The sequence below is a fragment of the Struthio camelus genome, chromosome 4 (genome assembly GCF_040807025.1).
Source record: "Struthio camelus isolate bStrCam1 chromosome 4, bStrCam1.hap1, whole genome shotgun sequence".
Lineage (NCBI taxonomy): Eukaryota > Metazoa > Chordata > Aves > Struthioniformes > Struthionidae > Struthio > Struthio camelus.
This window is the reverse complement of record NC_090945.1, coordinates 11335552-11362932: the sequence shown is the minus strand read 5'-3', so window position 1 is coordinate 11362932 and position 27381 is coordinate 11335552. Positions and strand designations below refer to the sequence as shown.

The window sequence follows — 27381 nt, the reverse complement described above, 5'->3', positions numbered from 1 at the left end:
CAATGCCAGAACTGAATCTAGGTCAGTCTGCATGCTTTCTTTTGTTGATCATAGGGAGAGACTGCCACTTTCTGCTGTGGCTTTTGCAAATTAATCACTTCTGAGTGGCAGAGAACCTGCTAGGTCCCAGCTGCGTGAGGCTTGCTATTTCAGCAGCTCACAGCAATTCTGAGCCAGAAAATACGGGGTGACAGCAGGAGAGAACGCAGATTCCAGCCCTTCTATTCTTGCAGACGATTTTCTGTAATTTGTCATTAAAGACGCAGATTTCCTGCTGTGAGCAACAAGAAACAAATGAACACTGGGGAAATTCCTGTGTGACTGGTGTCAACAGTGCATGCAATGCAGCATGTCTGACAGTGCTGCCTGTCCTCAGCTATTTCAGATACCGTTATTTAAAGTCCTCGAGATAAAAATAATCTCATCAGTGAGTTATTGCAAGTGACTGCTGACACACACTTGGTTAGAGTGGCAGCCCTACTCTTTTCTAAATCACAGTCCGGCAGTCTTCCTGTCAGGGCTAAGTCACAAGTAGTCCATCTGAATCCCCATGAGTGCACTGCTGCAGGGCCAGCAAAGATGCCAACAATGGCATAAACACTAAGAGCGAAATAAGATTATCTGTCTTTACCATTTTTCTTGATCTCACTTTTTCCCCCTTTCTCATGCCTGTCAGGAAAGTTTCCCAACTCATCTCATGTCAGAGGCTGCCCCAGCAAACAGAATATTCCCCTTCTAATATAGTTCTTGTGAGTAGGTAAAAGGCTTTGCCACATGAGTAAATGCTTCCAAGACCGGGCATACAGTCACGGCACCTGGACGTAACTTTGCATACTGACTCTCGCCCCACTGCAGTAACCCCTTCCAGTTCCCAAAGCTCAGGAAACAGCAATGTAGGATGAGCACACGAAGCTGGGAGGCCTTTGAGGCAAGATTTTTAGGCTCTACACCAAGTGCCCTTAACAGTGCAGCAAACAAACAACTATTCTGGTATCTTCCTGACCATGAGGCAGTCACGTAAAAGCTCTAACATACGTCATCGTTTTTCTGACCACCTAACGGCTGTTCTGCAAGCGAGCATTCTGCACAGTGTGAAGGAACAGGCTACACGGGTAGAAAGAGATATACTCCAACTTGCCTAAAAGCACACCCATACACCACAGACTGCAGGGAAAATACTGAAACTGCTTTCACCAGTAGCATCTATAGCACACCTAGATCGTGGATTTTCCTAAAGCCCTTGGCAGTCCCACTTCATCAGTGGAACAGTCCACAGCAACTACAACAAAACTAGAATCCATTACGAGGTCCTCATACAGCTGTCCATCTGCAAAAACATGATCTCTTGTATGACTATGTCTTTGGAAGCCAGAAAAAAGCCATTCACGCTGACATTCAGTTGGCAGTCCGCTCGGCCAGCTCTCCTTAACAGAGAGAAAGCGTTTTTGTTTGCACGTTTGGTGAACTAAGCAGACTATAAACACGTGCTGTTTTAAAAACTACTCATGTGACAGAGATTTCACTTACCCTTTCATATACTTCCACAGGTACAGCAAGTGTGACCACAGGCTGGGGACCTGGTGTTCACCAAGCTCCGCAGGCCCTCGGAGGTGTCCTGAGAGGCGAATGAAGGGCTGCCGCTTGCAGCCTGCACTCAGGTAACTGTTCTTCAACAAGCACCTCCGCTGAAGTCTCTCAAGCGCTTTCAGGAGCTGTGGCCACCCCAGGGCCCAAAAGCGGCAGGATCCGACCTCGGGAGCTGTGCAACGCTGTCCACTGCATCCAGGTCTGACAGGACTGAGTGCACAGAAGCACCCTTAGCTGGGTCTCAGCTCTGCAGCTGAGCACTGTCCTCTGATCAAAGGTCACTCGGGGGTTATTTACTCAGAACAACTGTCACAGCCACGTTGAAAAAAGGTAAAACCATTACTTTCCATCATAAGCGGAGTGGCATGAATGCTACTGGGAATCCACTGCCACGGAATAAGCAAGTCAGAGCTTTTGTTTGCCTCCTCCAGGTTTCAGGCAAAACGCATTCTTCCTGCCAAGCACCAGAAAAGAGTCGGGGGGGACGGGGAGGACTACTTAGCTTCTCAAAAGTACTGTTAAATTCCTCATTTCTTCGTCCAAACGCGACAGCTGTTTGCTGTGCACAGCAGGGCTCACTGTAGTCACAGCAATAGCTAAGCACAGAGAGAAAGGCCTGTGCCACCTCAGCCAAGTAATTCTTAGGCTGTAACTTGCGCTGGAGACAAAGCCTGCAGCACTGCTCTTGCCTGTCTTTTTTCTTCTAACGTGCCCAGTCCCTATATGCATTATCCTGCAGCAAAGGGAGGGAGACAGTCAGTTCATCGGTAGGCAAAGGAAGATGTTATGATAGTATCTATCCAGTTATCATAACCTTTAAAAATGTGGGAGGAGGCTATAGATGGTCTCTTAAAGAAACAGAGAAGTAACACGTAGAAGAACGAGGAAGAATTATTTTTAAGAGACCACTATAAGCAGCCAGCTATAGCCCATTATCGTTGAAGGTGAGATGAACTTGTGAATTCATCTTTAAAAACTAATTTAGATATCATTTAGTGCCTTAACCTTTGGGACTGGATAAGGAAAATGTTAGGTTCAGTTTTCTTCATGTTCACCTCTTAGTTGGATATCCTACAGATTCTCCTGCAAAACATTTTCTCCAGGAAAATGTCTCCTTGCGCTTAAAAATCGATTCCGGCGCAATATTTTTACACGGACAGTTCTGCTCATCTGAAAGGTTACAAAAACTCATTTTTAGAAGTTCCATTCTAAATTAGGACAAATTGGGAAATCACAGAAAAGAACAAAGTATCTCATATTTAGATCTCAGTGTAAAAATTAATGTCACAACGCAGACCCTTGCATTATGTGACAGACAGCTAAATGCTTACTTCATCGTGACCATCATCTTAATTATCTCATACTACATAAGGTGCACAAGATCTGTCTCATCTGTGCATGTTCCAAGGCTGGCTCTACCTCTGTTGCACTGAGCCCTCACCTCACCAAGTCTGCAGGGCAGGAAGGCTTGCCTCCTTTCTCTACCAGACAGCTATGCTTCCCTCAGAGTACGTATGTGGTTACAAAAAGGGCACAGACCAAGGATCAGCAGTCATATCGATCTACTGGATAAGTCCCCCCCTCACCCCCCCCCCCCGGCTGACATTAAACGCGTAACAAAAATGACCTTTCCCTTCTGGAGTTTGCTTGTCACTAGAAGAATAAATAATCAAGAGCAAAAATCCCATTCACATGAGCCATGACCTTCACAGCGAAAGGGCGGTACGCTTGCAGAAAGAGTTCCTTGGGGTGTTTTTTTGGCTCACTAAGGGCTTTATCCTTCAAGCGGCAAATCCCTTTGCTCCTGCTCCAGCCGACTGCCAACAGCCTTCACATGGATTACTTGTACAGCATAAAGACGTTTTCCTGGCCCTGGCATTCTGGCAGATGTTTTCTGGATTCTTGGCACACTGCACAACTAAAACCCTAGCACCTAACAGACCACTGAGTCATGCCAACAGAAACCCCGCTTTCGCCCCTATAGGATTGCAGAGACCACAGTCCATTGTGCAAAGACTACTTTTTTGCTTTGTTGAAGCAGCTGCTGCGATTACTGACTTCGCAGCTATTATGACAGTAATCCCCAGCTTCCCCTACTGCTCTCCCTTCTTTATTAGTACCGTCAGCTTTGAAAAAGCTTTGTTATTGTCCCTTTTGAACTTGTCTGGTAGTTTCCAGCTAGCTCTCTGTACTGACCGTGCAATGCAATTGCTATCACAGAAAAGAGGCAAGGAAGGAAACAACTTAAAGCAACCAGGTTCAACACAAGGCAGGATCAGAACCTGAGACCAGAAGGGCTTCTGAAACCAACAGGAGTGCACACTTACTGCACAGAAATTGATACTGCTGCCATATTCAAAAAGGCAAAATAACAACAATCGCCAGTGGCAGCATTTGCACATGCCTTACAGTTTAGGAGAGTGTTTAACTCTGAGAAATGTGACTTAATGCTGTGGGCAGATTATCCTACTGCAGGTAATTTCACAATTGCTTGCAACCCACTTGGTACTACCACTTCTATAAAAAAAGGTACTCAACAAGTCTACGTTCCTATATTCTCCAGGCATCCTGAACAATTGATTTATGCTTCGCACGAGCCACTGCAGGCTGGTTACTAACAGGAAAACGGATACAAAGGCCCTGTTCTGATGCCTTAACTCAAATGTGCTCAACAGCTCCATGCACCCAACCATTTCTTCACTATTTCACTAAAGGTAGCAGGGGTAACCTTTACAGCCAGTGACAGAAGCCGATTTGAAAATTATGATTTGACATAAAACGTAACCTGTAGAGATTTTCATTTACAGCTCACAAAATACTCTACCAAAACAAATGCCACTAATGTGATTTTTAGAATGGAGGAAACTCTGAAGGGAAGAGACCAGCCCTGAGCTTTATTGTATGCACAAGCAGACAGGCAAGAACTCAAACTACCTGATTTTTAGTCTTCTCCTTCAAGTATTTACTACCTTAACTACTTGCTAGGCCTTCAAAATCATGACACACAGATAACCGGGCTACATAATCATAATGCAATTGGATTACGCCCCTGCATTTCTGGCAAGTTGCCGGCAGGACCTTCAGTGTAACAAAACTTGCCTTGATCTGAAGTGACTGCACATACATTGTACAGTTGGGAATTTCACATACACTCCTGAATGGGTTTTGCTGTATTTTATATTTCTCCGTAAGAACATCTTAAACAACTAACCCTGGATGCCAAAGAGAGCACTTGTGTTCTATGCTCTGCTATGTATGGGCACTAAATAAATTCAGTGCAAGGAAGATGGTTTGCATACTAGATATGCCTCACTAATGAAGAATTTTGTTCTTCATCAACTAGAAGAAAAGAGACGTTGACATTAAACAATTATAAACACTGGAAAACACCAGAAGCTTCCAATTTTTGCCTTTCAAGCAGATCTAAGCGTGGCAGTAGCAAGGATGCTTTTGCAGGCTTTTGTCCCAAAGTTAACACAGCGCTCAAGGCAAGTCCTTCCTTCTGGAGTCATTCCGTGGCCCCCATAAACACATTTCCCTGGAATTCTCCTTTTTGGCTTTCAGTGTTTCATTTTCCAAGACCCCAAGAACGACCATCTGGATGAATAACATTTAAAAACCACAGACTGCGTATCAGATGCCCTTGAATATGGTTGACCTAAGCCACCAAAACCACTGCCAGTTTCTTCACATGCCAGGGAGTCCCACCAGCAAAAAACTGAGAGACTACATGCTTCAAGTAAGGACAGGGCATAAGTGTTCCATTTTTACTGATAAAGGAAAGAGAGAAGGAATGAAAAATTGTGTGAGTTGGAAAGTGAGACTATTTAAAACTGGGGAGGGAGAAGGGAGAGGAGACAGAATTTCCAAGGAAAAGCAGTCAGCAGAGTGAGAACAGAATCAGAAGCAGAGGGAAAACCAAAGCGTTTCCTCATGAATACAGAAAAAAAAGCAGGAGGGAAATGAAAAGAGAAAGAAAGCAATACAGTAGACAGGAGACAAGGGAAAGGAGCAACAGAAGCTATAAGACTTTTCCTGTTTGCCAGTGATAACAGCCACAGCCATAGAAACTTCCAATATAGCTGCACTGCAAAAGTTTTAAAAAAAAAAAAAAAAAGCACAAACTGAGGAAATTCCTATAGCATTATATATTCTTCCAACCACTTGTCTTTCTTACTACTGTACACCAGAGTTGTTCTGGTTGCTTCAAGTGCAGGACTCAACCAGTCACTCACTGGACCAGCGCGGACAGAGTTTCTGGGGTTTGAGCACCGCGGAGCCGAGGCTCACCGCTCAATTCTTCCTCCTACAGCACCACAGCAGCAGCCAGGAGACGCTCTGGCTGTAAAGAAGCCACAGTCAGGCAGTAGCTCAGGCAGGGTCCCAGAACTGCATTAAAGGGGACATCTTTCAAAAAGTAATAGCTCAGAAGAACAGTGGATGAAGCTTCACAGGACTGAACCAGCAGAGATTCATAACTCAATCTTTCAGTAACAGCACTAGAGTTGGCAGACAGAGCATATGGCCTAAGTCCTGTAAAAGAACTAGGATCAAAATGTCCGCTAGGTAAGCCAGTATTATTCCTGAATTTACTTTCAACAAAATATTGTGCAGAAATTTTGTGGGACTTTGGACTGACCTACAAGTCACAGTAGCCACTACTTTGCTTGCATCAATCATTTTCAAATCAACAGACCCAAACCCTAATTCTGTTTCTTTGATGCTGCTTGCAGAAAGGAAACCTCCAAACACTACCACTGTATCATTAACTATTATCCTGCTCAAGATCTGAAAAGCATGAAGACTGTAGCTCTCGTCATTTGTCTTGCGGGATCAGCTTTGGCTATTCCAGTAAGTCTTTGCTGTTCTATTCTGACTGTGCATTTGAACTTCCACATATCGTGAATACTTTATATTAATCCATTGAACTGTACAAGATTTTTTTTTTTTAATATGCAGATTTTTAATTTAATTGTCTCTTCTAGACCTATCCCTTAATCTACAAGCCTGGAATCCATGGACAAAAAACTGCAGAAAAGGTACTTCTGTTCTTCTTTTAATAAGACTACCTACACTATTGATCTCAAACAGATAAAACACATTATCACAGACACATTGGTTGGAAAATTAGTTAAGGTTAAAACAAAAAAGTCAAGTGCCTCTCTTTCTTGGGAATTATTACAAAACATCTCACGCCTCACACATCACAGCTAGCAGCAGAACAGCACGGAATCTAAAGCTTACAACAGAAAATTTCACTTGTTTCAAGAAATCCCCTTATAAGAATTTCTAAATGTAAACATTGTATCTACATATCTATTGCACAAATAAGAAGCTATACCAGCAATCAAACTGGTCATCACTTTTCCAGTAAACTAGGAATGTACAATCCCCAAATCATCATGTACTGCGTAACCATATGCAGTCTTAAACATAATAATTTTATCTACCACAGCTTTTGTTATTTACTTTATGCAACACTAGACAGATACGCCTCCTCGGTGGAAAAGTATGCTGTGGCTAACACACCAGATACGCAGCTCTGATGATGATGGGACAGACAACCTCAACAGCACTATGCCATGTATGCAAGTTAAGGATAGCGCTCATATTTTTTGTGTTTATGGTTGACCCAAATCAATTTTTTTTTTTTAATTAATGAATCACTCTGTTGAGCATCTGTTGTTCAGATACAATAGAGCTTGGCTCCAAGCCAAGAAATATTTTGTAAAAACACAATCCAGACCATGCTGTACAGAATCATATGCAACATCACAATTCTTTTGCTTACCTTTTCTTAGTGAATTATGTCCTGCTCCACACCATTTTCCAGATGTATTTCATGCCAATCCAGATGGTGCTCTGCATTATGAAAGACAAAAAAGTGACATTTCCTATTGTTGAAAGTATGCAGCAGAACAAACTATGGTATAAACTTTTTTCCAGACAAATGCCAAGATCATAGCAAACAATTTGCAGCTTACAGCTGTCTCCCAGAAACAATTCATACAGAAGACACCTGCATCAAAACAAATCACCACAACAGTAGTGTCAGGTGAAGCACCAGTTCCAAGTGAATATGCAGCCACTTGTATATCCCAGGCCACTTGTCCCCTAACAGTAGCCAATTACACATACATTGACTAAGATTTTTGTCATTATATTAAGAAGCCCAAGTATCTTTGCAGTAACTGAGTCCGAGAAGGTTTCTTCTACCCTAGACATAAAGGTATAACAAAAAACAAAGGCTAGAAATCATATCCAGGCGCACCTAAATTGAAACTGTAGTGCACAGTGGGGCTTCATATCAAGACAGAAGCCACAGCATTTTTCTTAAAACAAACAAACAAAAAAAACACTGGTTCATCAAAGAGATGCAACCAGAAGAGATGATATCAAGGAACGCTGGACCTTGCATTTCGCAACACTACAGAACTAAAAGTCCCCAACAGATTTTCTATTAAACAAAAGAAAAATCCAAAAATCCCAGTATTTTTTAGATAGCAGTGCCAAAAAAATACAGAAAAAGAAAACCACTCATGAAATTTGATTTGTAATTCACCTTGAAATTTTGTAGCAGAGAGATTTCACTTTGTGTTACCTTCAAGGAAGTCACATTCCATCTGGAAAACCTTTTGACTGAAATTCTGTTAGATTTCAGTGAACATATTCTTTTCATTAAAAAGTTAGGGCTGTAAATTACGTAGTGGATATTTTGCTTTGTACTTTTTCTACATCAGGAAGTATACTAGGAAAAAGATAAACTCTCATAAAAAAAATGTACATACCACCTTGACATTAAGAAATTGGGTACAGTTGATCTGCCAAAGAGCCAAATAACTATTTTTAATCCTACAGTATTTAGTCTTTGTTTCAGAGGAATCTGACTCTGCTCACACTAAAGGGAGCGCTTCTCCAGCAACTTGGGAAATTATAAATACTTCCACCTTCAGGAATAACCCCACTGAAAACTTCAAGGAAAACCAGCGTCAGGTGGCATCTTTATTAAGTAATAAGCAACACTGAAAGTCCATAGGTTTAGTACAGAAAAATATCAGATGTTCCTGCTGCCTATAGAAGATGTGAGTGCCTGTACTCACCCAGCAGCCACTCTGACTGTCTAACGGCAACAGAAAAGGAATCCCTGCTGCAAGACATAACCATCATTTTACAACTTCCTCCCTCCTCAAGCGTTCGATCCTTTTCCAGTGAAATTAGTAGCTTTGATTCTGTCTTCACAGTATGCAAAAAAACCCACTCAGCAAGCACCTATGACTCCTGCTAGTGAGCTTATGAGACAGTAGCAGTGTTGCCACCAAATACAACAGCTCCTGATTAAGTCAGTACGAAGTAACAGTGTATCAGATCCAATGTGGATCAACATGCTGATCACGAAATCGTTAAAATGCGCTTCACCCCTCAGGAATTACTACCACAGTACCTTGCCAAAGGCACTCCTTTCTCCTCCTTTTCCAGGCCCTCTATTTACCTGTGTAGGAAGATAATTAGTATCCCTCCCTTCCTGAGATAAGTGGTAATTACTGCAGCCTAAGTCGGGTGCCTGAAGTTGACTCTAAATTTTTAATTAAGCACTTAGACTGAGCTTTCACAAGACACCCATACACATCAAGCTCCTATCAGATCATGAAGAGAATGGCATAGACTTTTTCAGAAACTCCAGGTGTTAAAAGAAAGGGAGGGGGGGGAACTAATGAACAAACTTGCTGAGAACCCAAAATGACACTGACTGGGAATTTCGTGCTCTGAATTAACCTATTGAAGGGAGCATTTATGACCAAAAAGTGCAAGTGCAGCGTCATAATGTGCTGCTTTCAATATAAGGCAAAAACTGCATTGCAATGACTTGGAATTGATTAGAATAAATTCGCAGATTTATCAATCTACTTGTTAAATGCTTTATTTATTTGTTTTGGAAGGCTCAAGATATTCATTCTGAGGTCTCAAAGGAAGAGAACATAGAGTATGTAAACAAGGGTCATCTGCTGTCAAGTCACAGAAACAAAAATAAAGAGGTAGCACTAACAGACACTGAGCACAGCGATGAGCCCAGGCCTGCTAAAACACAGAGAAGAAGTGGTAGCGAGCATCAAGCAAAAAATAGCCTGAAGAGCGTTAATTTCCTTTCGCTGAGCATTAAACCAGGTTTGGCTGCTTCTGCCAAGCCAGACAGTGACTCTGGAAGCAGCAGCAGAGAACAGCTCAGCTCTGAATATTACCAGTTCAGAAGACATGAGAATCACAACAACGAACAAGTTGTGGATGATGAAGAGAATCCAGTGGATGGGCTCAGTGAGCATAACACATGGAAATATAATAAAAATACAGTTGGCCTATCTGAAAACAACAGTGAAGGTGATGAAGAGGAAAAGGTGGAAGAGGAAGAAGAGGAATGGGGTGAAGAAATTGACCACAGAGATATGAAGCACAAAATCCATCTGACAAATCAAGACAATCAATACAAAAGACAGCAAAATGAAGACAGTAGGCAATCTGATGAAATCATGAGAGATTCCATTCAGCCACTCCGGATAACCAAGAGGCATGGTGAGAAATTTGATCGAGAGGAGAAAGAGAAGGACAAGACCTATGAGAGGGGAAAGCCCTATGAAGGGGAAAAAATCTCTCTCTCTCAAAAAAGCAGTAACCAAGATCAGGATGACAAACAGCAAAGCCAAGAAGGCAAAGACAGTTCTCACGTAAACAATCAGAGTGGTCATGAAACAGTGGTGGAAAGACAGTATAAGGAGGACAGTAATGTTGATGATGACGATCATGATAGCGGTGATGCTGATGGTGAGGAAGATGTCAGTAATGTCTGGAAAGAAACAACCTACGAGGAAGGTGAAAGAATCCAGGATAACAATCCGGGAAGCATCAGCACTGAGCAGGATGGGGAAGGAACCGATGAAGATGACAGTGCAGTTAGTAGAGATAACAGTGATTACCAAGATGCCAAAATTAAAGATTTTGTTCACTTTGAGGAAGATTACCACCATCATGAGCCACCTAATTCTGACAGCAAGGAACAAATGGAAACAAGCAGCTCTCCTCAGAGTGTGAATTCAATGGAACCTGAAGATAAGGTAAATCTTTGTAAAAAATAAATAAATAAAATAAATAAAGATTAAAAAAGGGAAAAATGGGTCCTAAATTTAAGTGCCTGATGGTTAAAAGAACATTTTGGAGAAAGAACAAGTCTAAAATTACCTTAAAATTTTGGAGAAGCCTCATCTCCTCTTACTCATTATTCATCCGGTTCACGCTGTGTCACTTCACATAAATAATTTAGATAAATTGGACCAGAAAGTGAGCACAACTCATGGAATGGCTGCAGCCCCAATGGACTGTGTAATGAAGCATACGTAAAAATATGTATACATGCAGCATGTGAAATGTATACACATATCAAAAACCTGGAACCCAGTCTCAACCTGACTAGAAAGGCCTCTTCACACTCCTCTCCCAAAGGATCTTAAACACTTTCATACAAAATTAAGTAGTTTCAAAAGGAAGGGATAGAGTTCCCAGAATAATTACCAGCCTGGTAGTTAGGTCACCCTTACACAGAACGAGGGATGCGGGCTTAAAACCTTCCAGATGAAGGAGCATGTTGCATCCAGATCCCTCATATCCTGGTCAGACACTAGATAAAAAGGGGACTGCCAAGTGCTTTGTTTTGTCAGGAAGGAGTGACCTTTGCTATGGCTGCTAAAGAAAAATCTTAATCTTTAGAAAAGGATTGGACCTGTCAATCTGATGTAGGGCAATAGGCACCTCCCCACAGCACCAAAGACGGAGCAAGACTGGGGACACTTCTTCCCATTCTCTTCTTAGCTTCCTTCGTTTTAGCTGGGGGACTTACCGTGCAGCCTTTCCTAAGCACCATTTACAGGCAGCCAGTGCTCACTGATATGTAAGGATCCCAGATGCTAAATAGGGGTTGAGGTTAGCAAAATTTGTAAGCGTTTCGAAATCAGCCACTATACTACTGTATATGAGGTACTCCAGAACTACTCGGAGTCCAGGCCCTCCTGGACTCCTGTTTCTCTCTCCCTCCCCCTACTTCCCCCTCGCCCCTGAAAAGAGAGCCCTCATATCATCAGAGTTGTTACAGACCTCTCATGTTTTGCATAGCAACCTCTTTCTGCCACAAACAGAGCAAATTCTGTCCCCGAATCAGCTCTAGAGTTGCACCTGAAAAAAAATTTTTCTCTCGTTTTTCCTTCCAGTACTTACCACAATTTCTGCTTTTGTTTCTGTGACTTAAAGGTTAAAACTACAGGCAGACCATACAACGAGGGGGAAAGCGCAAGCAACAGCAATGGGAAGGCTTTACTGGGTGAGTAAACTGCACATGGAGCCCTTACATAACTGCTAACTCACTGCAGCTGGGCAATCTGCTGCTCTGCATTTCTTTTCTGTGTTTGGCAGCATGCAATTTCACATGACTGAACTGTGCTTGTGCACAATCCTGTATCGCACATATGTTCCTCCCAGAGAAGAACCCCTTCTCTATACCCTTGAATTTGCTCATTTGCTTCTGATAAAATTGATAGCACAGATTTTTATGTCAGCTTTACAGAAATGGCAGTTATCTTCCACTGAAACCCCTCAGCTGAAGAACACTAGCTTGAATTAAACTAGGAATGGGTAACACATCTTGAATTCAGCAAGGACATAAGAACTTGCTCCAAACATAAGGCTGGAAATGCATGCCTGCCCTTAAAAGTACCACCTTACTCAAACTTTCAAAAGCGCTTGAGTTCTCGGTGAATACTTGGCTCTATTTTTGTCTTGACTGTCAAGAATACTTGCCACAAACAATGGTTTTGTCACATCGTCTCTAACAATCCCTCCTGTCTTGATCTCATTGCTAGATCCTTGTAGGAACTTCCACTGCAAAAGAGGAAAAGTCTGCTATGCAGACAAACAAGAGAAACCCCGCTGTATTTGCCAAGACCCTGCTGCTTGCCCTTCAACTAAAGATTATGAGCATGTAAGTATTCCATTCATTACACACCACGGGGGAAAACCAACTACAACGCTTACAAGATATCACGTTCCCCGGCATTATTTAGAGGAATTCTACCCTAAAAAGCATGTAAGTGGGTTTCAGTGATTTTAGTAATTGTAACTCTAGATATAGAATACCAAAACTTACGGATTGTTGCTTCAAAAGAGTATAAAAACACGCAGCTACGAAGTACTTGATGTGATTTGCTTCAATTACAATCACTCAGTGAATGCCTTATTTTTCTGTCACTGAAAGTAAAACGCATCTATTTTATGTTTCAGAGCATATACCAAATACACGCACGCACAGGTATATAGTGTAATAATCCTGTAGCAACTCTACTCAACTCTATGCTAGTAGCGCATAAGAATAAATTCAAACGTCTTGAAACCGGGTGTCTAACTACAGCTACCTAATCCTTATGTAGGCACGTAAAAATAACTAGGATTTTCAATACTTCTGACCACATGAAATCTCTGTGGATATTCACAAGTGGTACACTGCATGGCAATGATTCTTTAATTGTAACGCTCTATTAGTGACCCAACAATTTTTCTGAAAATGGTGGTGAGGGTGGTTTGATTTTAATCCTGTTTTTAGGTTTGTGGCACTGATAATAAGACTTATGATGGCACATGCCAACTGTTTGGCACAAAATGCCAACTTGAAGGGACAAAAATGGGACGCCAGCTGCACCTGGACTATATGGGATCCTGCAAATGTAAGGCTTATGCTTGTGTGTATTTAATTTACCTAGGTATAAAGAGCCAGTAGACTTAATAAGCATGAACTAGTCCTAATTTATCTGCTTCCTTCCTGTACTCTCCCTCTTCTGCATCAGTTATCTGCTAATTAAAACTGGCTTCCAAACAGTAAATATATCAGACCAGTCGCTTTTTCCTATAAGTAAGGGCATTAAGTGGCCTAGTCCAAAGACAATTGCAACAATCTAGTCCAAAGACAATTGCAACAATCTAGTCCAAAGACAATTGCAACAATCTAGTCCAAAGACAATTGCAACAATCTAGTCCAAAGACAATTGCAACAATCTAGTCCAAAGACAATTGCAACAATCTGTGGCCAACACTGCTCTCTCCCCGCTGCAGTCTTACACATTAATATGGCTCCTACTGCTATAGCATCTGAGCATTCCATTTTTTAATGTATTTATCCTCATAAAGAAAAATAACATCCATTTTATAGATGAAAAAGTGAAATACAAAAACAAAGATCACAAAAATACTTAGATGCTAAATGCAGAACTCAAAATCCAACACCTAGAACTGACTTCACAGCTCTTGTTCAGTTGCCATGTACTCTTGGAGGGAAGTTAACTCACTTGCAGCCAGAGTATTCCTTAGGTGTCCAAACCTCTGCTTTCATGAAAGCCCAAGGGACTAAGCAGCATATTTACATCATATTCACTCCAGGATATCGGTCAGATGTCTAAGCCGCGCTGCTTAGACAGTCCTCAGTTGCGAAAGGTACCCAAAATAACGAGTTCAAAGCAAGCTCATATATGTCCACCTAAGTTGCAGTCACGTATAAGGACCGAACAGATTGGCTTAGTGGTTGATGCAAGATCACTTAGAGACTCTGTCCAAGTCCTCAATTCAGATTCCCTAATTCACAAATTGCCATCACAAGCAAGAAGTTATTTTAACTACACTGCTTCTGGCTTGCATGACTGGTTAAGGATCTCAACTAATCACAAACCATTTTAGATGTATAATTCAACCCCCGTTACTTGCATTCTCAATTTTATGTATTAATAACTATGCCAATTTAAAGCTGACGTGGAGAATTGCTCATGAGAGCCAAATCAAGCCTTCCCCAGAAATGCTTGAATGTCAGTTTTAGACATCTCCTGTTAATGAGAACTTTGTGGTTTGGAGCAGACATCCCTGACTGTACCGATTACGAAGTGGATCAGTTCCCTCTCCGGATGAGAGACTGGCTCAAAAACGTCCTTATGCAATATTATGAACATGATCTGGATACTTCTGGATTTCTAACTGAAAAGCAAAGGAGTAAAGTAAGAATCCGTTTTGAATTAAACCATTCAATTACACTGTTAGAGCTGGATGAGTCATCCTTAAGAAGTAACTTATATCTTAGAATTCTCCCATTTCTTATTAGCGTTCCTGTTAAGATTCTATATACTGAATTATACATAAGAAAGTCATAGTCAGCTGTGCTGTTTAGCCTCAGATACACAGGTTGCAAAATACACTTAGATTTCCCATCTCCAACATTATTAAAACAAACATTTCTGCTATGAATGTTCATTTTGTTCAAGTGAACATAAGCCAAACGCATCCTTTTTTTAAATGAAAGCTCACAGACAAGGAGCTGAAAATAGACTTTAATACAACAGAATAGGCACACACCTAGACAAACACAATTTGCTTGAGAAGAATCAACACAGCTTACGTTCAGGGAAGTACTTTGTGACAATTTCCTTGGAAAGATTAACTAATATGCAGATAAAGATGATGCAATTCGTACAATCAACCCCACTTTCCAAAAGACTTACAGAAACTAAGCAGCTATAGCATAAGGTAGGCGGTCTGGGAATGGATAAATAATTAACAAAAAGACAGAAAGCAGAGAAGAAACAACAAATTGCTGAGAGAGGTCACCCATGAAGTTCCACAGGTTGAAAGGACTTGTGCCATTCAACCTTCCTGAGTGACCAGGAAGAGGAAGCGAGGTGACAGAGTTAGTTGACAAGATGAAGGTATTAAAGGAATTAAGGACTTGGCCTCACTGTGAAGAGCTGCTAAAGGACCCTATGAGATTGATTGACTGGAGAGTAAAACAAACAAGATTCAACACAAATTTTCAACATAGAATTTGAGTGACATTCATGGCAAAAGGGGATCCTTGCCTATGACTCAACTAAAATAGCTGTTTTTTTTTTTTTTTTTTTTTTGTTCTCGGGACACAACTTATGCTTTGCAATCAGTATAAATATATTTGAAAAATGGGTGAACAGTTATGGGTATTGTTTGCAGTTTTTAAACCCAGCTTCATACCCTATCAATCTACAGATATAAATTATGGTATGATAGTCAAGACCTATAAAATTATAGGGGTCTGGTACTCAGTTTCTAAGACAGAAAAGCTACACTCTACCATCCAGTAAAAAACTGCAGCATCACTTTGTATTGGCTTAAAATGGAACAGGCATCTATTATCATTGGACCTTTTATTTGAGAAGTTAATCATTTATGTCAAGTGAGTTGGTGACAGCAATGTTTCTGTAGATACAGATGTCACAACTGCCAAAAAAAATAACTAAGTTAATAACGCAAGTTAAATCAAGCCCCTGGCTGTTCTAACTTGGGAGTCAGAGAGGCACACAGCAGGTCACAACAGGTTTTTACAGAATACCCTCGAGGAACATTGAAGACTACTTCCACAATTCAAGTGGCACAATGGCCTACTGGGAACTTCTGATACCCACTGGTATGAATTAGATAACTTTCAGTGTGAAATGAATCATCTCAGAAGTTGAGTTGCTTGCCTCAGGATGAATGTTACACTAATATGACAGAGAGCTATCTTAGTCTCCTGCCAATCTGAGGCTATTGTCCTACTTAGCCAGGTATGAAGATTAAGTCATAGGAACTTCATTTCCTCTCCAGTTACTACTAAAGGTTATATGGGCACTAATAAAAATCTGCTGGGACACCTGAGACAAACTTTTCACGCAGCATACGGTCACAAACAATGAAAAACTGATTTCCTCAATGGTATTTTACCAAGTTTAATCTCTAAGTCACCTCCTTTTTGGAGAGCTCTTTTCCAGACATCTCTGCCACTACAGAAAAATCCATTCCTCTCTTGGGTTCAGGTCAAAAAAATCTACCAGAATGAAAAACGTCTCATGGCTGGTGACCACCCAGTTGAGCTTCTCCTGCATGACTTTGAGAAAAACTATCAGATGTACGTGTATCCTGTGCACTGGCAGTTTTACCGGCTTGATCAGCACCCTGCCGACAGGTAAAAGCTCTTGTCATATTCAGTTCTCCTTTGCTGCTTAAGCTAAGGCTGTTCTACTTTTCTAAGTTGGTCTAAATAGCCTCTACAGACGTGATCAGTCTCTCAGTTTATACAAGCTAGTATCTCCTCCTTTCAGGAAAGGCACTCATAAGCACAAAACTTGTCTGATTTTTATGCTGGAGACAAGTCTGAAGTCAAAGCCTTCTATCCTCTTGTCTTTCATAACCATGTATTACATCTTAAGCTCTCCAATTTCTTAAAAGTTACTAAGGGCCTAATCTTGGAAAACATGGCTCATGAGGTCAGGCTGTCAACGAAGCTAAGAGCAGCAGGGTAAACTACCAAGGGCAGAGGCCTGTCAGCAGTAGTAACGACGTACCCACAGTTTTAAGATAAAGCTCAAAGAACTAAATACCACTAGCGTCACCATTTAAGGAACCCCCGCGCAGTACTACTTCAGAGGACTTCACCCAAATGTCAGGCCTTCAGCCATGATCCTCTTTGGTGGGCTAAAATTTCAAGGCTGGGGGCCCTGAAGGCCTCACGCTGATTATTCCTACCGCTTTAGAACACAGCCAAGCACCTTTGCAAGCTTGTTCTCCTTAAGGTCAGTAAAGAAATTACCCAACTGATGAATCACAAACAAATCAGTAATGCTTGTTCTCAAACAAAAATGATAGAGAACAAATAGTTTACATGCATGCTAGTTTATCAGGTATTATATACATCATCCTAATGATGCAGGACAGATTCACACAAATTCACCACTGAGGTGAATCTTCAGATGTGTTCCTGACCCCAAGAGGGTCAACTACTAACCCCTTTCCCTACCAAAGGCGGATTTCCACTTAGGCTCTAGAATGAACTAGGGCACTAAAGCACAGACACATATCCCGTTCCCCTGGCTGCTACCACAGGGGGTCATTTTGTCAAAGTGACAGCAACAGAGAGCTTGTGAAGTCACCTAAAGCAGCACAGCGGGATGCACCAGGACTTGTCTGTCAAAGCCACTGTTGCCATATTCTAGCAGCGCAGAACATCTTCAGTGACCCTGAGGATTTACCACAATACAGCTCTATGTACTCGCTCTTTCTTCCAGATTATTAACTCACTCGGAGCTGGCTCCTTTGAGAGCTTCTCTCGTTCCCATGGAACACTGCATAACCCGTTTTTTCCAAGAGTGTGATGGAGACAAAGACAAACTCATCTCTTTGAAGGAGTGGTGCCACTGCTTTGGGATCAAGAAAGGTAAACCAAATAGAACAGGAAGATACACAGGACAAAGTGTTCCTATTAAGACTAAGCAAAGTTTCAGATCACACAGTAAGGAAAAAGTTCTAGCCTGAAGTTCATAACTGCTGTTTACTACAGCAAATGGAACAGGGAGCAGGAATAATATACTGCAAGCGGTGCAGATTTTTTGGTTGGTTTATACAGATAAGCAGAGGTTGCTTTTCCATCAGGAATAACTTTGAAGCTCTTTTGTACTAAACATTAAATCATTCCTTTCTGTGGTGTCTGATCCTGTATGTTTTACCTGCCTCCTTCACTCCAAAAATAATGAGTTTGGTAGAGAACGCAGAGGAATGAAGAAAATGGTTCAAAGCCCTACTAACAAATCCCTAATTTTTACTGGAGGCTCATTCTGGTCAGAGGTCAGATATTCAAAGTCTTTACTTTTCCCAGATTTTTTTCCAGCTCTTCTGACGACTCCTTGCCACACAGTTCCAAACCACACATGGAAGTAAGCTGTCATGCGTTCTCATGACAGGCATGTACTGCTCCTAATGATTGCTTGTCCAAAGTGGCTTTTAGGATAAGTCATTTATAAAGGAAGGTGGGAGGGGAAGGGAGATTCTTCACTGGGAGGCAGCTCAAGACCTTCCACAAGAAAACGTGCATCAAAAAAGGTCACAACGAATGGCTCCTGAATGTGATATCAGCAACCATACTTGGTTTTTGTGGTACGAATAATGTTAAAATATCTGAGCCCTCTGAAATTCTGGTATATGGCTTTCTTCATAATGATACAGCATGAAATGTTTCTTTGGCATCAAGTATTCAAATGTTTTAGTGACATTTTCTCCTTCTCTGTTGCAGAGGACATAGACCAAAACCTCCTGTTCTGAGCCTGGCTGAACAGAAGCCCAGTGCTGAGCTAGTACTGGGTGAATATCCAAATCCAGTTTGTTTCTTTTATTATTAGCAGCTTAATAGTTCTGAGAAGAAACTATGAATAAGAAAGTTTGCATAAGGTTTTCATAGGCTGACAGAGTTATTGTCAATTAACACCAATGCACTCTACATTTGTTAAGAGCAGAAGAATTTAAGAACTCCAAGCAGTGCATCTAAACAGTATTTTCTTCTTCAGCAGCCCATAATCTCCCTGAACCAAGAAACAGTACTGTTTCACAACATTCTTCAGTAAATTCATGGGATCTAGATTGTACCATACATTGAAGAAAATGGCCTCGAAACAGAATACATTTCTTTTGTTATTTACTCTATTGTCAGTTCCTTAGCATTCTAAATAGATGCATAAAAGAAAAAAAATATAACTAGATAAGTGGATTTTGACTTTTGTTTAAAGAATAGGTATCAAGGCAAAGTTCAATGGAAATTATATTTTAAACTGATGAGAGGAAAAACTACAGCATGAAAAACCATGAAAAATAGTGTTTTTCAAATAAAAAAAAATCTCTGCTTCTGGAAAGAGCAGTAATAGTAACAACACCACACAGCAGAATTCCTGTTTATTTAGAAACTGTGTAACCAACTATTTATAGGAGCAGCACTCTGTGTGTGTGTGGGGGGGGGGGGGGGAAGAATGTGTGTGTGTAAAGACAATTTTCAACAGGTCCATTGTTACAGGATTTAGAGCATGTCACAGTTCGAGCACATTCTCCTGACTCTGATTTGCCAGAACAGACTTTCCTTCTCCCCACAGAAGCACCAGTTACTGCTACCATCTTCCTTAAGAAACAGTAACTTCCTTTCACCATTTCCCACCTTTTGCTTACCTGAAGACAGGCACAATTTATAAATGAAAAAAGGACAGTGCAAGTATATACACGAATGCCACTAACTTTGTTACGTAAAGCCAAGCACTATACTCAAAACACTCCACATGTGCTATGTTGTAAGAAGGGGTCCTGACTGCTATTCCTGCAAAGGAAGATCAGAAAACACTTTTCACTTGAACTATGCCACCTTTCCAAAGAAAACTAACTATGACTCCGAAATCCACTTGCCTCCTGCTTAATTTGCTCTTGAATCAGTAGGACTCACAATCATAATGCTACTCCAATGGGGTGAGGGGGAAATAAAGAATACATCTATGAATGTTTTGAATAAGGGAACTCTTCATAAACGAATTATTTTCACACCAAAACCAACTTCACTGTAAATTGCTGCTGTGAGTCTCGTCACAAACTTCACATTCTGTAACATCACACAGCAGTTTATATAATTCAAACTGGTTTACATGCACGAGAGCATATTCTCTGTACTAATTGCACATAAAAAGACCCTTTCTGTGAGACTCAGCCTGAAATCTCTTAGGGAGGAAGTAACTCAGACTTCATTTTTTTGTCTGATCACAGCCTATTGCTTATTTACCCTTTCTATAGCCACGAGTCAGCCAGCTAAAAGCAATCACTAATAGTTCATCGGGCCTTTTATGAAAAAGGCTACACAAAAGGGACTGATCTGTTCTTCACAGAGAACAAATCCTACCATTATTCCACTCCAGCCAAGCTCTAGAAAAAAGTACAGCAAAATGGAATTTTATCAGCACAAACAGGGAACATTTTCCTTTCAGCAAGACAAGTTTTGCAGCGAAAACAACTGCCATCACCAAGACTATTGCAGCCCAGGAGATTTGAAGCACCTGGTGTATGAAACATCAAGTCAACATGCCACCTCTTTTTAAGTTCTCAGTTACGTGGCCACTTCCACATTTCTTCTGTGAGAACAGAGGAGGAGCGTTTGCTGATGTAAACATTGATAGATACTGTGATCAGCAATGTGCTACATCAGAAATTTTCAGCTGAGCTGTTACACTGTGCAAAAAAGTTTCACTTTTCAATAACTTTTAAATTCTAAATAGAATAAGAATTCAAAGTGAAAATTAGTTTAACCTATCAATATTTTAGATATTGTTACAACTTCAGTTAAGTTATATTTTAGTACTTATAAATGCTTAATGGCTTTAATACTATTGTAGTAGGTGTAAGTCAAAGATGTTTATCACTTATGACCTTCTGTAGGCCTGATTACTTCTACTTTGTTTTAATAAACAAATTAAATATCTGTTTATATATACATTTATACACACACATACACACACAGGTATGTATAGATATATATTATACACAACACACACAGTCATTGTACACACTTAGAGCATAGCACAATCTAATCTGTTGCAACTGGTTAAAATATGAACAGGACTACAAACATCTGAAATTCATTTTTATCCCATATTTCAGTTAAAACATCAGGTCAGTGTTAACTGAGAGGCAAAAAAAAAAAAATCAGAAAGCAGTAGAAATTCTTAGACAGGTCCATTTAGGGATATAAAAGATGCTTCAACCCAAACTGAAGATGGACAGCGTCTGGGATATTCCAGAGAAATACCTATCCGCATTTCATCTATTCTCATATTGTAATCCAAACCATCCACTGCTAGAGATATGACACCTGACCAGAGAGTCCTTAGCTCTGATACCGTATAACCAATGCTAAGTCCTTTGTAGATCACGTCTGTCCTCAGTTTCCAGAATTGTACATGTTAGAGGCAATCAACTTGGTTAATTACATACACTAATCCTCATTACAAGAGGTTCTTAAACATAAACAACACGATCCAATGAATCCAATTAGCTGTCATCTGTTGTGAGGCTGGACAGTCAACTCTCAAGGCAAGCACGAACTTAGTTGGGCATTAAAAACAGTAAAATAGCCTTAACGGAAAAACAGTTGTACTTTGTAGGGCTAAAGAACAAATGAAACATCAAACACCACAAATCAGGTTATTCCTCAACAATATATACAGCAATCTCTGATATCAAAACAAGCCTTGGCTAAGTCACATGCACCATTATGGTTTTTCTCCCCATGCCTTAAGATTCAGAGCAAAATTATAAAAAAGAGCACATGATATTTAGCACTGTCCACACTGCCATCAATAACTGTCTTGAGTAAGGACTCCTCAGCATTACTGAAGACAGCACAATCGATCTGGCTTCCAGCAACTGGCACAGAAGAGCCGTTTCCCAGTAACCTGTTCCACTGCGCTTAGAATTGCTCAGTTAAGCAAGTCCTCTGCACGCCCAGAAGTACAAGAATCTGACCCAACATTAGCAAATCAAAAGGATACAGCTGCCAAAGGGAAGTTTCCTTATTTCTTTTCACCAGCTTGGCACTCTGAATCTCCTTTTGAAATTCCCTGTGCTGTTCCCACTGCCTGATTTCAGCTGCTTCTTTGTTAGGTTTGATCCACCTGCACAGACACACGGCAGACCTAAAGAAGGAAATGCGGGAGACTACCACATTCTCCTATGGATTCTGACTCAATGAACCCCAACAGATGTGGGGTCACAATTTCAGTTTGTTGTGGAGCACAGCTTTGCCTAAGATAGCTCTCAAAACAATCCTTATACTAGGAACCCCAAACAGCTTTCTTCCTCTCAACACCGTTTCACATACTGAACAGGTAAAGAGCAGGTTAGAATTTACACACATTTTCCAACTATATCTTAAGCAAACTTCCATTTCTCTCTCTTTGCCCCCCAATAACCATTAGTAGAGTTAGATAGTTGCTTCGAGGATGGGGACTTGCTTTCAGATGAGCCAATAACTAACCTCCCAAACATGGAAGCTACGCTAGCACTGAAAATCCTTCAAAAAACAATGTTTCCTTCTTGCTTCTCTTTCATTCCTGTGCTTTATAACAGTTACCTACTGTGCTGCCTCGAAGGCAGTAAAATAGGATGCTTTGTAATACATGTTGGACTTCATCTTGCAACCTTATTGATTAAGCTGAAAGTAAAGATGTGATCCACCAAGCATATATTAACATCCTTGAAAGTATCTTCAGGGTGGGGAGAGCACGATGCTGAGCTGCTATCAATGGTCTGGAATAGAATTTAAAAGAACAACTTTGGAAAATTCCATGCTGCAAGACCCTCTCCGATAAATGTATCCATTTAATCTTTTAAACTACCAATTAAGTCTTTTTTATTAAAATATCACAGAAGGACAAAGTAAATGTGTGACTGAAAATGTATTCTTCACAGGCTTTGTTTTTGAATACCTTTTCCTTAACCCAAGTATATTCAGACATAAGAAAATGCAGCTCAAACTGCAAATACACTGCTGGCATACAGCTTACCTCACAAATTAGTGATTTTAATTCACAAGATCACATTTGTTGAGGAAAACTGAGCTTATTTTTGAAGTTTTAGCTCTCCTTCTCAGTTAGCAATTTCAGCATTTAACCTTGGTTATCACGACAGTATTTGCACAGCAACATTGAAGCAGAGAATCCCATCATCAGAAGGGTATCTATATTGAGATAGACAAAATAAAACATTCCTTTCATAACACATATGCATTTCCATTGCCAGAACTGTCAACCCTCCAAGGATTAGTAGGGGTCATAAAAAAAAGGCTGGCTGATTTATCAGATGAAAAGTAATTAAACTAAATCTCCAGTGGGTCTTAAGAAGGTATGATGCATGACATCTTGTGGTTTTCCGATTTAAGCCTCAGTACTGGAAACCATATAAATACGCACACACACTCCAGTCATTCACACAGGATATCACAGGAGCCAGGTGACTTCTGGTCTGATCCACTGCCCAGCTGTTCAACATGCAAACCAAAGGTAATACAAAATGCTTGAGTGTTATCTGGAGTAAGTTTTAAAAATATGTATAATTTCTGGCAAGGCTGTATACTGTGCGTATGTGAAGGGGAAGGAAAAACAAGCATGTGAGAATTACTCAAAAATACCACGGATCTCCTGCCATTCCTAGTTAAAACAAGAAATTGCAAAGGGCTTCTACAGGCATTGTAAGGAAAATGACAGAAAAATAGCAAGGGGAAATAATGCAGACAGTGTCTCAATCAAAGCACAGGCCAGGCAGCAGAGAGTAGAAGCGTAACAAGCTTTATCCCATAACGGGTTATCGTTGACTATGCACGTGAGCAAGCAAGGTACAGAGAGGACACGTCAATTCAGGTCACATCATAAGCCACATTCAGAACTAGGAATATAGCTCCTGCTGCGTGGTTTTCCATTCTCTACGCTGAGAGGAACACAGTACTCCCTTAGATCTTTCCTTTTGCCAAAACAGTAAGTTGTAACCGTTTATTTTCAACCTATTCCACAGGTGTCTCTATCAAAACTCAAATCCTGTTGCTTTCTTGTCTTCTGAGTATTGCCTTTGCTCTCCCACTACCAGTAAGTGCTGAACAAGAAACTCAATAGGTATCGGATGTGGGTAACACTGTAAACCGGAAATTACAATTTTTTAACTGGCAGATCCTCCTTAAAAATATTAATTTGTTTGGTTCAAGTTGAAATGTGTTTATTATTCCCATTCTGAATTTATAATTTAAGATTAAGCCCTCAAACTTCGAAGGAAAAAGAAATAAATCATAAGCATCAGTAACAAGATCATACCCAGGCCATCAACAGGGCCTGAATTTCTTTCATTACTGATTTCAGCTGCCAATTTTCCAGATACTAATGAACAGTAAGCTCCCTTTTCTGACACAACTGCTTTTTAATAGGAAGAAAAAACAAATTCAAAACCACAGTAAAGTACTTGATAACATTTTTACAAGCAGGATGAAATATGCCTTACCCTAAAGGAAATTAATTCTTTTTTCTATAGCTGGAGAGCATGTATGAGCATTATGGTATAGAAATATCAGAGGTAAGCCTCCTGTTTATTATTTCACTAGTTCTGAATTTTATGTTAAACTTCTTTTTGGTACTTAGATGGCAAATAGCAACACAAAACTTTGTTTTTACAGAACTCAAACCCACTCTCTGAGTTTCAAGAGCTCTTTTCGCATCCGTCAAGCCCCTCCAAAACAACGACCTATCCGCCAAGGCCCCCCCAAAACAGCGTGGAATCCTGCATAGTTCCATTAATTGCTTCCTCCAGTGCAGTCTAAGGTAATAGCTATTTTATGTTACAAAAGGACAAAAGACTACAGGAAACTACATGCAGACGAGGAGCATTCCCACAGTGATACTGTGAGAGCATCCTCCCAAGAACAAATTAGCATAAAAGGGAATTGGGAGGGACTGTAATTAAAGTTACCTTTTAAGGCTTAGGAACTTTTTCAACTGGAATTCTATATAGTCAACAAAACTGCATCTAAATTCTTCTCTTTGGCCTATTTTACAAGAGTAGATAGGAAAACTATTTCTATAGCTTGTCCTCCCTTTCAGGCCCACTTTAGATGGAAGCTGAAACTATTACCCTTTGCGTTATCAAGTTTTCTGTTTGCTTGATAATTGGGGGTAAGAAGTCAGAAATCTTGACAATCATGCAGTTCTTTTGTGTCCAAGAAAAAAAGGTCACCATCTTCCCCAAATAAGGTTAACCACTTTTCCAGGAAGCAACTTCTCAGCACTGTAATGAAATCAGTGCCCTTAATATATATAGCACTCCTGTAATGGCATTTTTAAACATTTAGAAGCCTGCTGATACTAAGTCTGATACTCCATATTTACACTTATGGTATAAATTTAACTTGGCAGTAGAAATGTAACTTACTGGACTGGAATATTTTTTCTCTCCCCTAACCCACACCAACGGATTCCACTTCCAGTAAGACCAGCCATTTTTTAATGCAACTCATGTGTGTAACAACACTAAAGCCAGACATCACTGAGAAGGCAACTCCTCAAATGCGTTAAATGCCAGGCTTAAAAGTTAACAAAGCATTGCTACTACTAAGACACAGGCTATCAAGCCAAATGTACGAGATACCGTGTATTCTGAAGAAATGTCTTAATTACCACCACATTTTAGACTACTATGAAAACTTAGGAGTTAAAACATAATTTGAGCAAATCATTCCAAATGGTGCCTTTTAGCAAAGCCTTTTTTCGTTTCATGTCATTAAAACAACTATGATTGTACTATTAAATATTTTAATGCCTTAATGACATTAGTTGTGCTATTTACTTCTTGAACTACTCCTAACCAAGAGGTTAATCAGAGTAATCTTCTTTGTTTTCCAACTGTCAAATTTTCAGTTCTAAGAGGTAACAATTGCTTTCTTAGGAACATTTCTTTCTTCTGTTAGGAAAAAGTTAACAGTTCTCTCAGAACTCCTGATACTATTCCTTGGATATTCCTTGAACATTGTCTTTAAGGTACCCCAATCCTTCAGGCAAGACTAGGTATCTTCTAGACATTTAACAAAGTAGTTTAAGACAAAAATAAGAGCAATAACAGGTCGGAGAAATAAGGGAGCAGCACAATGACATTCCCTACCATCATACATACCAAAAGCTTTATAACAAATCAGTTTAGTATACTAACCAGCTTAGTATACAAGCTAACATCATCCATAATAAAATATTTCAGAGAATATGCCTAACAAAAATGCAGCTGCATTTGCCTAGTTCTAACTTTAAATATCGCAATTACGCAATAAACTTGAGGATCCAAATAAGCATCATGGCTGGAATGTTGTAGGCCCTGTGCTCTGCATAAAGAAATGGCATTCTGTAAAGCATATCATGTAAGATCAAACATTCAAATTGCAAAGAAAATTGTCTAATGAGAAAGCTTTATTTAAAACAGAAGACAATCAAATATGTACATGCAGGTCCATTTACCTTGTCAAAAAAATGCTTTAATAAAAAAATGGTGAGTTGAAAAACTTCTCTTTCCAGGAATAACAGACTGGTCATGGAAACAGTGCAGTTTGTCCATCTGAGTGAGTACGGTACCTTCAGAATTACTGTATTTCCATGTTTTCATCCTTAGTATTGCACTTTACGTAAAGCGCTTCCTTGGAAACAGTAATGCTGAAGGAAAAAAAGGCATGCTGTCTTGACATGCCACAGTATAGTCACTCTTACACTCATCCATCATTAACTGCATATTCATCTTCCAGGAACAGAAAGAGGGTTTGCTTGGGTGGCCACATTTTCAATAGCTAGTTATGCTGCTAGTGGCATGCTTTATATGATGTATTAATTAAACATTGCAATAACAACTCCTATTAATTCTGATGTGCAGTTCTTTTCTCGTTCTGCAGATACCTGGCAAGTTAAGGATGTCTCTTTCGGAACGCCGCCGCTTCTAGATAATTTTCAAATTTCTACAACGCATTACCACTTTTAGTGTCACCAGTGCACTGGAAGCTGCAGATAAACAAGAACCAACTCCTTTGTTTCACACACATGCCTCTACAGCCTGTGTTGGAAACAGTGCACAATTCTTTCAAGCCTTGCTTCATTGCTTTTAAGCTTAATAAACACTGAGCATCAAAATACTTCTCTTAACCTTTTCTTAAGAAAAAACACACCCAAGTCCTTTCAGTGGTGCTGTTTCCAAAGACCAGGAGTAAGAAGGGAAGGGGGAATTTTTAACCTGGAAAAATTAAGGTTATTTCTTACGCAATTTGTCCATTTCGAGTTGCAGACACTCTCTCTCAGGTCTTTATCTTTCCCGATCAGCTATTATCAAGTCTCCATTCTATGTTTCTAAGGG

The 27381-nt window shown here is 40.2% G+C and overlaps 3 protein-coding genes across 9 annotated transcripts in view; 1 reads left to right on the top strand and 2 right to left on the bottom strand.

The window, feature by feature from the left end:
• The window catches only part of IBSP (integrin binding sialoprotein), a 52979-nt gene extending 51368 nt beyond the window's left edge, over positions 1–1611 (bottom strand). The window contains exon 1 of the mRNA XM_068941464.1: positions 1528–1611. The gene's annotated coding sequence lies outside the window, so the exon portion shown is untranslated. The remainder of the gene's footprint in view (positions 1–1527) is intronic.
• DMP1 (dentin matrix acidic phosphoprotein 1) overlaps positions 1–7450 on the bottom strand; it is a 50810-nt gene extending 43360 nt beyond the window's left edge. For both annotated transcript variants that reach the window (XM_068941456.1, XM_068941459.1), the window contains exon 1: positions 7379–7450. The gene's annotated coding sequence lies outside the window, so the exon portion shown is untranslated. The remainder of the gene's footprint in view (positions 1–7378) is intronic.
• SPARCL1 (SPARC like 1) lies at positions 1579–26444 on the top strand. Of its 6 annotated transcripts, none has more exons than XM_009676506.2 (12): positions 1579–1658; positions 6321–6438; positions 6573–6626; positions 9525–10691; positions 11878–11947; positions 12486–12604; positions 13223–13343; positions 14521–14657; positions 16482–16630; positions 17730–17878; positions 18731–18798; positions 19578–26444. In XM_009676506.2, the coding sequence occupies exons 1-11, from the start codon at positions 1627–1629 to the stop codon at positions 18757–18759; spliced, it is 2145 nt and encodes a 714-aa protein (XP_009674801.2). In that variant the 5' UTR covers positions 1579–1626; the 3' UTR covers positions 18760–18798; positions 19578–26444. The 6 variants fall into 6 exon arrangements, with proteins under 6 accessions (XP_009674801.2, XP_068797555.1, XP_009674800.2 ...); XM_068941454.1 differs by having other exon boundaries at positions 19502–26444; XM_009676505.2 differs by having other exon boundaries at positions 18731–26444.
• The last annotated feature ends 937 nt before the right edge of the window (positions 26445–27381 follow it).